General features: G+C 45.5%; 1 protein-coding gene across 1 annotated transcript; it reads left to right on the top strand.

Moving 5' to 3' along the window:
* Positions 1–10,769: 10,769 nt before the first annotated feature.
* Positions 10,770–15,189, top strand: LOC119362948 (AP-4 complex subunit mu-like). The gene is made up of 13 exons (XM_037628228.1): positions 10,770–10,952; positions 11,050–11,144; positions 11,829–12,032; positions 12,253–12,369; positions 12,494–12,622; positions 13,112–13,238; positions 13,633–13,736; positions 13,825–13,929; positions 14,017–14,111; positions 14,197–14,284; positions 14,434–14,494; positions 14,588–14,661; positions 14,835–15,189. Exons 1-13 carry the CDS (start codon positions 10,895–10,897, stop codon positions 14,931–14,933), a joined length of 1,356 nt encoding a protein of 451 aa, XP_037484125.1. The 5' UTR covers positions 10,770–10,894; the 3' UTR covers positions 14,934–15,189.
* The last annotated feature ends 188 nt before the right edge of the window (positions 15,190–15,377 follow it).

Genomic DNA, 15,377 nt, shown 5'->3' with positions numbered 1-15,377 from the left:
GTTACAAAATCACTCGGCATTCCGAGGCAAATAAAGGTGAGGCATTAAGTTTGTTCACTCGGCAGGAGTAAGGCTTGCTGGTTCGACGAAGCGGTCAAGGTCGACACCGTCTGCAATACGAGTGGCAGCATCGATGAAGGTCTCCATGAAGGACTGGAATTGGAATTTCTTGGTGTTGGCGACCTTGAGAGACGCTAGCTTATCTTCTTTGACCTCCTTGCAATGGACTCGGACCAGGGATAGAGCCACATCAGCGCCACAACGAGCAGACGACTTCTTCCACTCTTGCACTCGACCAGGGATTTCTTTGGGTCGAGTCATCAGAGACTCGAGATCATTTTGGAACGTCGCTTGGGGCTAGAGCTCCGTGTCAATCCGCGACACCACTACTTTCGAGCGATCAAGATAATCCGTAACACTGGCAAGGCGAGACTCCAATCGCAGCACGTTCATCACAACTTCATCCTTGATGGGAGAGTTTATGGGGTCCAGGTCCCTCTCGATACGCCTAATCTCTTCCTTGAAGTCTTGACAGAATTCTGCACACCCAGAAAAATGGTGATTCGACAGTTATATGATGAGTCGACAGCGACAAGTAGTCAGACAAGGGAAAGTACCTTCAAGCGTTAGGAACATCTTCTTGGCGAGTGCTCCCAAATAAGCCTCTAGTTCACCCCTCTTTCGAGTGATATCTCCAACCTTGTCGGACAGAGCCTCCTTGTCCTTCTTCAGCTACATGACTTCTTTGTTGGCCTCGCTAATGGCAGTATTCAACTGGGCGTTTTCCTATTCCAACTTGCTGACTAAAGCCAGCTTCTTGTCGGCAAGTTCAGTTTTCTCTCGTGCCTCTCTCTACGCTGCGACAAAGTCGAGGTCCTTCTGCTCCAGAGCCTGCTTCATTTTGACTAAAGAAATAACATTCTTCAGACGAGCTTGGAGTTGATGGTTTTCACTACGCACGTCTGTTCGAGTGGAGTCACTCAGTTCAAAAGTCTAAAAGGGAAAAATTATAAGGTCGACAGTCGATGAGTTATTACCTCCCATAGCAGCTGCATCATCCTTGGCCTTCTGAAGATTCTTCTTGGTCAGCTCCAGATCGAGGTTAAGACTGATCCGTTTCTTCTCCAATTCAGCAAACTGGGTCCCGAGCTCACAAGATTTCTGCAGTCAACAAATAAGACAAGTCAGTCGACAGAAACAAAGGTCAATCACAACAAAATCGTAGCAAAAAGTGTTCTAAGACTACTGCCGAATCAAACATTCAATAGTAGTCTCGAGGACTACACCCAATGGGTGCACTTGGCATGCCCCACCTAGTCCGATTTCCCACACGGCATGGTCTGCCCAGCACGAGTAAAAAAAATCTCAGACCCCTGCCGACTGCCCGCAGTCGACCGCGGTCTCAGGGACTACACCCAGTGGGTGCATGATACGTCTCCAACGTATCTACTTTTCCAAACACTTTTGCCCTTGTTTTGGACTCTAACTTGCATGATTTGAATGAAACTAACCCGGACTGACGCTGTTTTTAGCAGAACTGCCATGATGTTGTTTTATGTGTAGAAAAGAAAAGTTCTCGGAATGTCCTGGAAATCCACGGAGGCATTTTTTGGAATTAATAAGAATTTTTGGCAAAAGAATTAATGCCAGGGGGCCCACAGGCTGTCCACGAGACAGGGGGCGCCCCCCCCCCCTAGGGCGCGGCCTCCTATCTCGTGGGCCCCTGGACCTCCACTGACGTCAACTCCAACTCCATATATTCACGTTCGGGGAGAAAACAATCAGAGAGAAAGTTTCATCGCGTTTTATGACATGGAGCCGCCGCCAAGCCCTAATCTCTCTCGGGAGGGCTGATCTGGAGTCCGTTCGGGGCTCCGGAGAGGGGGATTCGTCGCCGTCGTCATCATCAACCATCCTCCATCACCAATTTCATGATGCTCACCGCCGTGTGTGAGTAATTGCATCGTAGGCTTGCTGGACGGTGATGGGTTGGATGAGATTTACCATGTAATCAAGTTAGTTTTGTTAGGGTTTGATCCCTAGTATCCACTATGTTCTGAGATTGATGTTGCTATGACTTTGCTATGCTTAATGCTTGTAACTAGGGCCCGAGTGCCATGATTTCAGATCCGAACCTATTATGTTTTCATGAATATATGTGTGTTCTTGATCCTATCTTGCAAGTCTATAGTCACCTATTATGTGTTATGATCCGACAACCCCGAAGTGACAATAATCGGGATATTTCTCGGTGATGACCGTAGTTTGAGGAGTTCATGTATTTACTATGTGCTAATGCTTTGTTCCGGTTCTCTATTAAAAGGAGGCCTTAATATCCCTTAGTTTCCGTAAGGACCCCGCTACCACGGGAGGGTAGGACAAAAGATGTCATGCAAGTTCTTTTCCATAAGCACGTATGACTATTTACGGAATACATGCCTACATTACATTGATGAATTGGAGCTAGTTCTATATCACCCTATGTTATAGCTATCACATGAGGAATCGCATCCGACATAATTATCCATCACTGATCCATTGCCTACGAGCTTTTCACATATTTTCTTCACTTATTTACTTTCCGTCGCTACTGTTACAACTACTACAAAAACCCAAAAACATTTATCTTTACTTTTGCTACCGTTACCTTTATTATCATACCACTTTTGCTACTAAATACTTTGCTGCAGATACTAAGTTATCTAGGTGCGGTTGAATTGACAACTCAACTGCTAATACTCAAGAATATTCTTTGGCTCCCCTCGTGTCGAATCAATAAATTTGGGTTGAATACTTTACCCTCGAAAGCTGATGCGATCCCCTACACTTGTGGGTTATCACTGCACTCAGCGTGCCCCCACTGGTCTAGATCCCACTTAGCACGATCTGTCCCGAACGAATGGAAGAACTATAAAGAGATATTTGATAAAGACCCCCGCTGAATCACACATTCGACGATGGTCTCGGGGACTACACCCAGTGGGTGCACTCTGTGTGCCCCCATTGATTCAAAGATACACTCGACACAACCTGGTCGACTCAAGTGGAAGAACTATTCAACAAAAGTTAAAACACCCAATGGGTGAATGGATATAAAGTGCAGACTCATGATAGATGCACATAAAAGGTTCCAAAACGCTCATCCAGGGACATCTTACGGATAATAAAGCAGCTGTTTCTGTTCAGTCGGAAATCAACTCACCTTGACATTGGTCTGAAGAGCAGAGCTAGCATCGTAGGCAGCCTTGCTGGCCTCGTGCACCACCTTCATTTGATCCATCACCAAACTTGCTTGGCGCATAGCTTCCTTAGCAGCACTGACCGGGTCCTCTGGGACATGATGGGTGACAAAGAGCAGAGTTGGTGGAACAGTTGGAGTAGCCAGAGGATCTGAGGCATGGAGTTGCACGGACGGAGCAGGGACTTGAGCGATCGACGCCGAAGGACGGTCAGTCGACACAGGATTGGAAAAAGAAACAGAGGCCCGAATTGGATCTCCGGATTGCGGGGTCACTGTTTCTGGCGCTGATGTCGACTGAGGTACCTTGCTGGCAGGCGCTCTCCTGCTCGAAGTCCTGCCTTTTCTTCCCGCAATCTTCTGAGGCACTTCTTTGTCGTCGTCTGGAAGTTCAATGACATCTTGTGGTGCTGCACAAGACTCGACCATAAGATTTCAGTCGACCGACAGTTCAACCGATAGAATAAGCACGAGATTGTAGAATTATACCCGCTTTGGAAGTGGTCGCGTCTTCAATTTCCTCATCATTTTGGTCCTTGTCAATGTCCGTGGAGGTCCCAGAAGTCGCAGCACTGAAAAGATTCAGAACCCACTCGGTCAAGCAGAGGAATGAGTTGACGGTAACATGGAGAAGAACAAAACACTTACGCAAAAGCAACGAGAACGTCCATCTTGATCTTGGGCAAGGTCTTCCGATCTTTGAAGTGGCGACCTTGGGCTGCTTGGCGACCTTTTTAGACGGTTCCGGAGATGAAGTCCGAGTGCGTTTTTGCACTTGTGCACTTGGAGGAGCTGCCTTGCTACGCCCACCTGCAGGGTCGTGAGACTGTTTGGATCGGCGTTCTGTGCGAGATGGTGAGTCGACTTCTTCACCATCGTCCGACTCATCACTCTCCTCCTCATCATCGTCAGGAGATTGCCAGTCAGCACTCTCATCCGCGCTCTCCGTTCCCTCCTGGACTTGCTCCCCGTTTGGCATCGAATACATCTCAGTATAAATCTACAAGGCAAGAAGTTAAACAAGCATCAATCAGATTCAAGGATAGTTGCAAATCAGAATGAAAAGACACTCGGCAATAAGGATCAGACCTTGTCCGGCTCATTTTCGTGTCGAATGGTGCAACTCTTCTAGACCCCCTGGGGTTATCTTTGTTTCCAGTGATGCTCTGCAGCCACTGTGCCACCGTATCATCCGCTACCTCCTCTGGGTGGACCCGAGCGGTGTCTTGGTGCCTGAGTACATCCACATTGGATGATCGCGAGCTTGGAAGGGCTGGATGCGTCGATTGAGAAACACCTCCAACAAATCCATGACAGTCACACTGTCACGGACCAATTGGACCACCCGCTCGACTAGCATGGACACCTCTACTATCTCTGCTGAAGTCATGGTCAATGAAGAGGGTTGGCGGACTCGATCCATGGTGAAGGGAGGAAGTCCGGTCGACTGACCAGGGGTCAGAATATCTTGGCAGTAGAACCAGGTCGACTGCCATTCCCTAACCGACTCAGGAAGAGTCATAGGGGGGAAAGTACTCATAACCCTCATCTGAATCCCTAAACCCCCGCACATTTGGATCACGTGCGTCCTCTCATCAGTCGGATTCACCTTCTTCATAGATTGGGAACGGCAGGTAAAGATGTGTTTGAATATACCCCAATGCGGTCGACAACCCAAGAAGTTTTCACACAGAGAAACATACGCAGCGAGGTATGTGATAGTGTTGGGAGAGAAATGGTGAAGTTGGGCACCAAAAAAGTTCAAGAGACCCCGGAAAAAAGGATGCGAAGGCAGAGTGAAACCACGGTCAACATGAGTTGCAAGGAGGACGCACTCACCCTCCTGCAGCTGAGGCTAGATCTCGTTCCCTGGCAACCTCCAAACCCGTCAGCAACCAAGCCTGCGGCGGCCAGATCCCCCAGATCTAGCCCGGCTGCAATCCGGACCTCGACGACGACCCCCCGACTCCTCTTCTTGCCCTTCGCCATCGCTGTCGCCTTGTTCGCACGCTCCAGGGCCGCCATCTTGTCCTTAACCATTGCGGCGGACTGCGCGCGGGCGGGGCGGTAGCATCAGGAGTGGAGGAGGGTGCGGTGGAGAATTAGAGGAGGAAGAAGGAGAATAAGGCGCATTGTGCAAATGCATCGGCCTCGACACCTTTTATGGGCCTGCTTCCGAGTGGCTGACTCGTGGGCCCAAGCAATCCAATCATCCCACAATAGTCGCACGCCCGATACGTGGCGAAAAAGGTGGCACAAGAATTGAGACGCCCCTGTCTATCCACCCCGTTTACTGCGGCGCGCTCCGTCCCGCGCGCTTCCCCTAAGTTTTGAATCCCGTGAGATCCGGGAACCGCAGAGTAACCAATCGCGCCGAAGATTTCGTACCATATCAACACTCGAAGACTTCCAGTATAGTTCACTCGACGATCTCTGAATCGATCAAGGCGACTGAAATAAAGTTGAAGTTTCAACATGATTCCCAGACTCAGGAAGAATGCCTACGAAGCATAAAAATCGGGTCGGGATCAACTTCAACTCTCTTTTCATTCAGATCTCAAGCCATTTGGGGGCTAATGACGATGCCATGGACCTAGGGTAGGGTCACAGGCCTGACCTAGACGCCCTACCCAAGGTCACTACCCTAGAATCAAGAACATACAGAGTGTAACAAGAGATACCGACTGAAGTAACTTTGGAGTGCAATCCACTCGACCAATTACCTCACTCGGATACCCCAATTCCATTCGACCAAGATAAAGTCACTCGACCATACAAGAAACCAATCGGAGTGCAGAAGACCTAGAGTCACTCAGGATGGCAACGGTCAGGCGTTCACTCCGTAGTCTTAAAGATCATTAATAGCTCTTTATAGCTGGCGTTACCAGTAACGCCCTGTCTTAATGTACATTGAACCCTGTAACGGGGGATGGCTGGGGTCCTGGCGCACTCTATATAAGCCACCCCCTCCTCTGGCACAAGGGTTCGCACCCCCTGTAACACACACATCCATATTCCAGTCGACCGCCTCAAGGCACCGAGACGTGGGGCTTTTACCTCCTCCGAGAGGGGCCTGAACTCGTAAACTCGTGTGTACAACCTCACCGTAGCTAGGGCCTTGCCTCCTCATATGTACCCCCTACTCTTACTATCAGACTTAGTACCATGACAGTACCCTCGTAGACCGTTAAGCGGGAGCGTTTGTCAACGCAGTTGATGTAGTCGTACACCTTCATGATCCGTCCTGATCAAGTACCGAACGTACGACACCTCCGCGCTCAGCACGCGTTCAGCTCGTTGACGTCCTTGCCTTCTTGATCCAGTAAGATGGACAAAGTAGTAGATGAGTTCTGGCAGCATGACGGTGTGGTGACGGTGTTGGTGCTACTATCTCCGCAGGGCTTCACAGAGCACTACGAAAACTATGACCGAGGATGAACTGGAGGGAGTGGGGCGCCACATACGGCTTGGGGATCGTGGTGTGTGTTGCCCCTCTCCCTCCTCTCATATATATAGGTGGGGGTGGAGGTTGTGTGATGAAGATGGAGCATAGCCAGACTATATTATTTTGTAGGGATAAGCTTTCTTTGGCCATGTTATTTTGAGAAGACATTATTGCCTTGTTAGTATGCTTGAAGTATTATTGTTTTTATGTCAATATTAAACTTTTGTTTTGAATCTTTCAAATCTGAACATTCATGCCACAATATGTTAGGTAGCATTCCACATCAAAAATTCTGTTTTTATCATTTACCTACTCGAGGACGAGCAGGAATTAAGCTTGGGGATGCTTGATACTTCTCCAACGTATCTATAATTTTTTATTGTTCCATGCTACTATATTATATGTTTTGGATGTTTTATATGCATTAATATGTTATTTTATAATATTTTTGGGACTAACCTATTAACCTAGGGCCCAGTGCCAGTTTCTATTTTCCTTGCTTTTTAGCTTTGCAGAAAAGGAATACTAAACGGAGTCCAAACAGAATAAAACTTCACGATGATTTTTCTTGGACCAGAAGACACCCGGGAGACTTGGAGTGCAAGTCTGAATAGCCACGAGGTGGCGACAAGGGTGGAGGGCGCGCCCCCCTACCTTGTGGGCCCCTTAGTGACCCCCTGACCTAGATCTTCCTCCTATATATTTGCAAATATTCCCAAACCCTCAAACGCATCCACGAAAACACTTCTCCACCGCCGTAACCTTCTATTCCCGTGAGATCCCATCTAGGGGCCTTTTCCAGCATCCTGCCGGAGGGGGATTCGATCATGGAAGGCATCTACATCAACTCTATTGCCCTTCTGATGAAGCGTGAGTAGTTCACCACAGACCTACAGGTCCATAGCTAGTAGCTAGATGGCTTCTTCTCTCTCTTTGATTCTCAATACCATGTTCTCCTCGATGTTTTTGGAGATCTATCCGATGTAATCTTCTTTTGCGGTGTGTTTGTCGAGATCCGATGAATTATGGATTTATGATCAGCTTATCTATGAATATTATTTGAATCTCTCTGAATTCTTATATGCATGATTTGGTATCTTTGTATTTATCTTCGAATTATCGGTTTGGTTTGGCCAACTAGATTGGTTTTTCTTGCAATGGGAGAGGTGCTTAGCTTTGGGTTCAATCTTGTGGTGTCCTCACCCAGTGGCAAAGTAGGGGTAGCGAGGCACGTATTGTATTGTTGCCATCGAGGATAAAAAGATGGGGTTTACATCATATTGCTTGAGTTTATTCATCTACGTCATGTCATCTTACTTAATATGTTATTCTATTCTTTATGAACTTAATACTCTAGATGCAGGCAGGAGTCGGTCAATGTGTGGAGTAACAATAGTAGATGCAGGTAGGAGTCGGTCTACTTGATACAGACGTGATGCCTATATTGCATAATCATTGCCTTGGATATCGTAATAACTTTGCACTTTTCTATTAATTGCTCGATAGTAATTTGTTCACCCACCGTATTATTTGCCTTCATGGGAGAAGCCTCTAGTGAAACCTATTGCCCCGGGTGTATTTTCCATCATATTAGTTTTCGATCTACTATTTTCCATCATATTAGTTTCCGATCTACTATTTTGCAATCTTTTATTTTCAGATCTATAAACCAAAAAACCCAAAAATATTCTATCTTTTGTTTATCTATCTCTATCAGATCTCACTTTTGCAAGTAACCGTGAAGGGGTTGACAACCCCTTTATTGCGTTGGGTGTAAGTTGTTTGACTGTTTGTGTAGGTATTGGTGATTTGTGCGTTCTTCTCCTACTGGATTGATACCTTGTTTCTCAAACTGAGGGAAATACTTATCTCTACTTTGTTGCATCACCCTTTCCTCTTCAAGGGAAAAACCAACGCAAGCTGAAGAAGTAGCAGGGAACCGGACTGACCACCATGTCACCACGCATCTTTCGATCGGCCGGGCCTAGATCAACCGTCATGCCCTGCGGGAGGTAGGGGATGAAGTTGAGAGGGAAGTTCTCCATGACCGATGCAGGTGGAGGTTTCGAGAGCAGAGCAGGGGAGCGCACAATGGAAGAATGCGAATCGGCAGCAGCACACCCACCCTTGGGGACCCAGACCCCTTGCTGAGAATGGAATAGACGGAAGCAGGGTGTTGCCGCGTGTTCCAAGAATCCACAAAAAGTGCATCAAACGGTAGACGAGCATTTGCGGTGGTAGGCTGGTAAGTTGGCAGGCGAATAATTGCTTTGATGTTGATTGATCTGATGGTGCGGAGACCCAGAATTGACCATATTCTGCTTTACTTGCCTGTGCTACATATGTTTATCCTTGGAAGGAGTATGGCAAATCATCCATGATATCCAAATGTTTCTCCAAGTAATCCTTGAGAGGTGGTACCGAGAATTCCGTGGAGAGATTTTGAGAAGTATCCATAACTACTCGAATTAGATGAGCAGGCCATATCCAAATGGACTTTGGGCTTCCACACCAGATGAAGGGCGGATCTCTGCAATTGTCGTATGATGACCCAATAGATTGCATTTGGCACATTTCATATGGGTTGGGCAGTCGAAAAAAGGGTGGGTTAAGGACCCATGGAAGGAGCAGACCAACTTATTATGTGGGGAACATTGTGTGGAGTCACGAGGCGATGTAGATTGACACGTGCAGATACAGTCATAACAAATCATGTAGTACGTACCAGGGCATTGGGCGGTAAGGTGTCCAACGTCACCACAATTGGAGCATAAATTGAGCCTTTCATAGATAAAGCTTGATGAGGGTACAATATGAAGGTCCCAGATTTCAGCAATTCTTTGGTCAGAGTAGCCCACTTTCTGAAAGTCCAAAATATGATGAAGCAAGAATTGTGGCAAGGAGTTCCAATTTTCCCTCTTAAACCGTCAACCTTCAAAACGCCAATTATGATTCCTAAAGGTGTCATTAAATGCTGATTGAAATGTGCTAAAGACCAGCCTAAAGTGTAGTGAATTATGGCATGATTCCATGAATGGCTCCTTACCCAAAACGGGACCGGGTGTGTGGTCCAAAGAATTGCCGGTCGCCGCCGGTGAGGATTCCGGTAGTGGCTCCGACCGAGAGCTGTGATGAACATCCCTCTGGAGACCAAATTTGGAAAGCTCATAGGAAATTGGCTCAACTTCATGATCCCGAATTAAGAAATACAAATTTGGCTTTATCGCAATCGAAGAACGAGCAGAAATCTTAGGAATCTAAGCGTCAGCATGCCACAAAGAACTCTGAATGAAAGGACCAAGAATACCAGGACGGAATAGTTGAAAATGGCAAATAAAGTCCGGCCAAATCCTATCCTTGAGGCCATATATGAAATGCCCAACCTTGTTAGAAGCAACCGAGAACCGAAATGTTCTCCCATCAAAGGCCCGAGGAGGAGAAGTGAACCGTGGAGCCAAACCGTTGACGCACCTGATCCAAAACTGCAAGACCGGGGGAGAAGTCCCAATGGAGAAGGCCCTCCATCGGCTCCAAGATTAGAGATCACCAGTGTAGCTAGGTGGAGGTGGGGTGTTGGTGGGGGTGGGGGTGGGAGATCGCCATTGTAGCTATGGTGCATTTTTATGCATGATGGTGATTATTTGCATGTGCATCATACTTGGAAAAGGAAAGGTCCAAATCCATTTGCAATATTGCAATCTACTGCTCTATGCGCAACTATGCTTGTGACACTTACAGGATTTGGTTTTCTTGTTTTTCATATTTACTCCCTCTGTTAAAGAGCGTTTTTGACTCTTATATGGGACGAAGGGAGTACTAAATTCAGTTAAATTTTTTTTAACAGAATCCAGTTCGTTTTCCCTATAAACACTCAACACAGCAAATGTTTCAGTTTGATGCCTGATCTGCCAGCGGTTGCGCACAAGACAAGACGATAAAATCCATCTGGCCGAGATAAGAAAAAAAAACTCGTGGCCAGTCAGCCGCCGTCCGATCAGAAACCAACGCCCGCGATCGATTGATCCAGCGTCCCGTGCCGCTGCGCGCGGGCCTCGTCGGCGTCTTCTCCCCCCTCGTCTCCACCTCCCCGTGCTCGTTCACGCTGCCTGTTCCTCGAACCGCCGCGGCGTCACGTCACAGCCACGGGACACGTTGCCTGAGGAGGGGGGAGCCGGAGGCCGGCGAGGCAGAGGAGGGCGCGCGGGGGAGAGATGATCTCGCAGTTCTTCGTGCTGTCGCAGCGCGGCGACCACATCGTCTTCCGCGACTGTAAGATCTGGATCCTGCCCCCTCGTTCCATTCGCAGAATTTGTCGTGACCTGCCGCTGATTTGGGGTGGGGATGTTGGCGGGTGGGCGGGATGCAGATCGCGGCGAGGTGCCCAAGGGCAGCGCGGAGATCTTCTTCCGGAAGGTCAAGTTCTGGAACGAGGACGAGGCCGAGGAGGCGCCTCCAGTGTTCGTATGCATCTGCTCCCCTCTCCCTGCTTGCCTCTTGTTATTCATACTGGGCAATCTGATAAACCATCCTAATTTCGAGGTTTTTGGGTGCTGAGTTGTGGTGTTACGTTGAAGTGATAGGCTGATTAGCTATGTTTATTATGGGTTGTCGAATATGTGTTGAGAAGCTTAATAGCATCACCGACTTCCAGATAGAACGTGAGCTTACAGATCGCTGGTTCTGTTTGGAATCATTGTGCGTCCAATATGTTAATTCCTTTCACGATAATTGAGCATTTGGTTAGGTGCATAGGGTGCATCTGCATTCCTGTGTAAGTAGTTCCTAAGGCAAATGCTTTAGATGGACTGAGAAAATAAAATGATTAGTCCCTCCTCCAGCAACTCTTCAACTGTGTAGGAGGTCTGGGAAGTGGGGACTAAGCTCATCAGGAAGGAAGCTTTTAGTGCATGTTCTCCATTATGGTTCTTTTGGTAGTGAGAAGGTTTATAACATGATGCATTGTTAGTTCCATATCAAATGCGCATGAAGCTTGCCTTGGAGGATCTGCTTGATAAAGTGAAGGAGTGAGTGTTACATATGTGTATGGAAGAGACAACAATGATTGCATTCCTCTGTCTGTCGATTCACCCATTTCTTTGCCACTTGATCTGATATGTGGCATTTTCTACGTTTTGTAAATGACAGAATATCGATGGGGTTAATTATGTCCATGTCAAAGTCGCGGGATTATTTTTTGTGGTAACCACAATGGTCAATATCTCGCCGTCGCTTCTCTTGGAACTTCTGCAAAGGATCGCACGTGTTACCAAAGACTATCTCGGTGTTCTAAATGAAGATTCCCTGAGGAAGAATTTCATTTTAGTGTACGAGTTGCTTGATGAAGTTATCGTAAGTACCCCGCAGTCCACACTACCTTTCTTCATACAATATTAACCGCAACCTGTTCTGACCATGTTTTTGGTCCACTAGCAAATTTTAATGTGTGTTTATCAAGCAGTTGGTGTGGTTTTGAAGTGGCTAGTGTGATTCATCTGTTTAGGACAAAACACAATGTTATCATCTTCTGGTAGAACTATGTCATTATTTATGTGTTGAATTGTGTAATTAGGACTTCGGATACCCACAAACAACTTCTACCGAGGCTCTGAAGTCGTACATATTTAATGAGCCAATCATGGTTGATGCTGGACGGTTGCCACCACTTGGTCCTGCTGCTATGTTCATGGTAAAACCTCTCCCTATTATCCCAAGAAAACATGGCTTTAGGGTCTCACTTGACCAAGCAGTGTGCTGCTCACCATTTTACTCTGTTAATCTCATAGTTTCATTTGACAAATTGTCTAATGCAGCAAGGCACAAAGCGGATGCCGGGTACAGCTGTGACAAAATCAGTTGTTGCTAATGAGCCAGGTGGGAAAAAGAGGGAGGAAATTTTTGTTGATATCATTGAGAAAATAAGTGTGACATTCAGCTCTAGTGTAAGTTCTGATATACACATGCCTTGTTGCTGTTTTTCCTTTTCTTCTTCCTGACCTGAAATCTCAAACATGTTGCTGTTCTGTAGTATTAATAGTGATTACTAAGTAGTTCAACTTGCTGCACGTAGTTAGTTGATTTGCCTTACTGTCAAAATTTGCTCCTTTATTATTCAGTTTCTTATCCCACTAGTATCTCCGCGTTTACAACTTAAAATTGGACATGCATAAGATGCTATGTTGTTGCCCCTTACTGTAAAATTCCAAATCAATGGGATAGGGACCATATTACCTTTTGGTTCTGAATAGCTCGAATGGGATATTTGCACTTTGTGAGGCACCACATATTATCAACCTACTCCTGAGTAGTTAAATGGCAGTTCCTTTTGTTTGTCTTGTGTCATATAACTAGGATGAATACATGCTTTGTTCTAATGCAACACTAGTACTTCCATGTACTTACTACCTTCTATCTGAAATTTCATTATACAGGGTTATATACTTACCTCTGAGATTGATGGAACCATCCAAATGAAAAGTTACCTTAGTGGAAATCCAGAAATCCGCCTAGCTCTGAATGAGGATTTAGGCATTGGAAAGAATAGCTCTTCTACACATGGTATGTCTGTTAACTTTTCTTCCTTTATTACCCAACTTAGGAAAATGGTGTACTACTATTTTTGTGGACTTCCGGATATCTATAAACATGACCTGAATTTTATGTTTCTTCACTGTTCTTTGATTTTGTGCTCATAGTGTTGAAAACGTGTTACATTTTTTGCTTGATGGGTTATTCAATGGGTACATTCAACCATTAATGTCAGTGGAGTCCTTCTATTTGCATTTTGTCTTATCGTACAATTCCTATCTTCAGTTCTTCACCAAAAAACTTTTTACCACTTGAACAAAGTGAGTTTGATGTGCTGTTGCTATCATGTAAATTTGATCTGCTTACCATCATTTTATTTTCTTACATCTTATGGATTAACAATACTACAAATGCTTGATACCAGATTACAGAAGTTCTTCTGGAGGAGGATCAGTTGTTCTTGATGATTGTAACTTCCATGAGTCAGTGCAGCTTGACAGTTTTGACATTGACAGAACTCTGCATTTAGTAAGTACTACTGATATGAATTTCTTCCTTTTTTTTCTCCAAATAAGCACAGCAGCAAAATTTTACAATCATATTTACCAATGAGCAGATACCACCTGATGGAGAATTTCCAGTGATGAACTACCGGATGACTCAAGAATTTAAGCCGCCCTTCCGTGTCACCGCACTAATTGAAGAAGCTGGTCCATCTCGGGTAAGGTATTTTGTGTTTTTGAGGCTGATAAATTAATATTTCTACATTGGTGTATCTCCATTCAAGATCTTGATTTATGTTACACAGGCTGAAGTTCTATTGAAAATACGGGCAGACTTTCCTGCGAATGTGACTGCCAACACAATCACAGTACAAATGCCAGTGCCCTCTTACACAATGAGGTCAGTTGCAGATTTATTTTGTTCTTTTTAGTTGATACAAAGCGAAACATTATCTTCTTCTGATGCGTTATGGATTACTTTGTAGGGCAAGTTTTGAACTGGAAGCTGGAGCAGTTGGACAGACAACGGATTTTAAAGAAGGAACTAGGAGACTGGAGTGGAATCTAAAGAAGGCAAGTTCCAAAAAGGATTTAATCTTTTCTTTGATCTTGTTTGAGCTCTATTATATGCACGCCCTATTTGAAGATGATTACATGCAATGCAAACCTGAATTCGTTAGCCAATTTGCTGTGCTTTGCTGAACAATTTTAACTTTTGGCAGATTGTTGGCGGTTCTGAGCATACCCTTCGTGCAAAACTCACATTTTCCCAGGAGTCACATGGTATGCATTTGTCTTTGGCATGCCTTGTCTATGCTCTGAGTGGCTTGCCTGCTATACTGCATTTTTTGTGACACGCATCTTTCTGGAATGCAGGAAACCTCACAAAGGAAGCCGGGCCAGTAAACATGAATTTCACTATACCTATGTACAATGCTTCAAAGTTGCAGGTAAGACCATCTGCTGCCAAGTATGCGATCTTTGTGCTAGATACATCCGTTTGAGCGACAAGTAGGTAGTATGATTTAGCTGTTCTGTTATTAGGTGTGTTTGAACAGCTAGTTGCTCCATGTAGCTTTTATGCTTCCTAAACACGACTGAACTGTTCCCTTCGCCTCTGCAGGTCAGATATCTTCAGATAGCGAAGAAATCCAAAACATACAATCCATACAGGTGGGTGAGATATGTGACGCAGGCCAACTCGTATGTAGCTCGTCTATGAGGACATTGTACAATTCCAAAGGCATTTCCCACCTGTTCCTTGTGCAATTATCTTGGACCGACTTGAAGCTTGGACAGAGTGACATGTATTGTAACTCTATAGTGGGATCCCAACATCACTCTGCTCCTCTAGCTTAACTTTCTTTTAGTGTCATATTTTCCTTCTGCGATATGCGGAATATACATGATGGTGTTTGTATTCTGAGAAATGAATAAATTTCTTGTTCATCTGGCAATTACAAACTGAAACTGTCTCACTTCGGAAATGCATTCTTTTTCTGTGGACAAAACTAGACGTACTCCCTCTCACAAATATATAATGTTTTAGATATTTCAATATGGACTACATACGGACCAAAATGAGTGAACAAACACACCAAAGCATGTCTATACAAATGATTCAGAAAAAAGCTAAAACATCTCGTATTTGTGAACAGAGGGAGTA

The sequence above is a fragment of the Triticum dicoccoides genome, chromosome 2B (genome assembly GCF_002162155.2).
Source record: "Triticum dicoccoides isolate Atlit2015 ecotype Zavitan chromosome 2B, WEW_v2.0, whole genome shotgun sequence".
NCBI classification, from domain to species: Eukaryota; Viridiplantae; Streptophyta; class Magnoliopsida; order Poales; family Poaceae; genus Triticum; species Triticum dicoccoides.
This window is presented reverse-complemented; position numbering and strand designations above follow the sequence as displayed.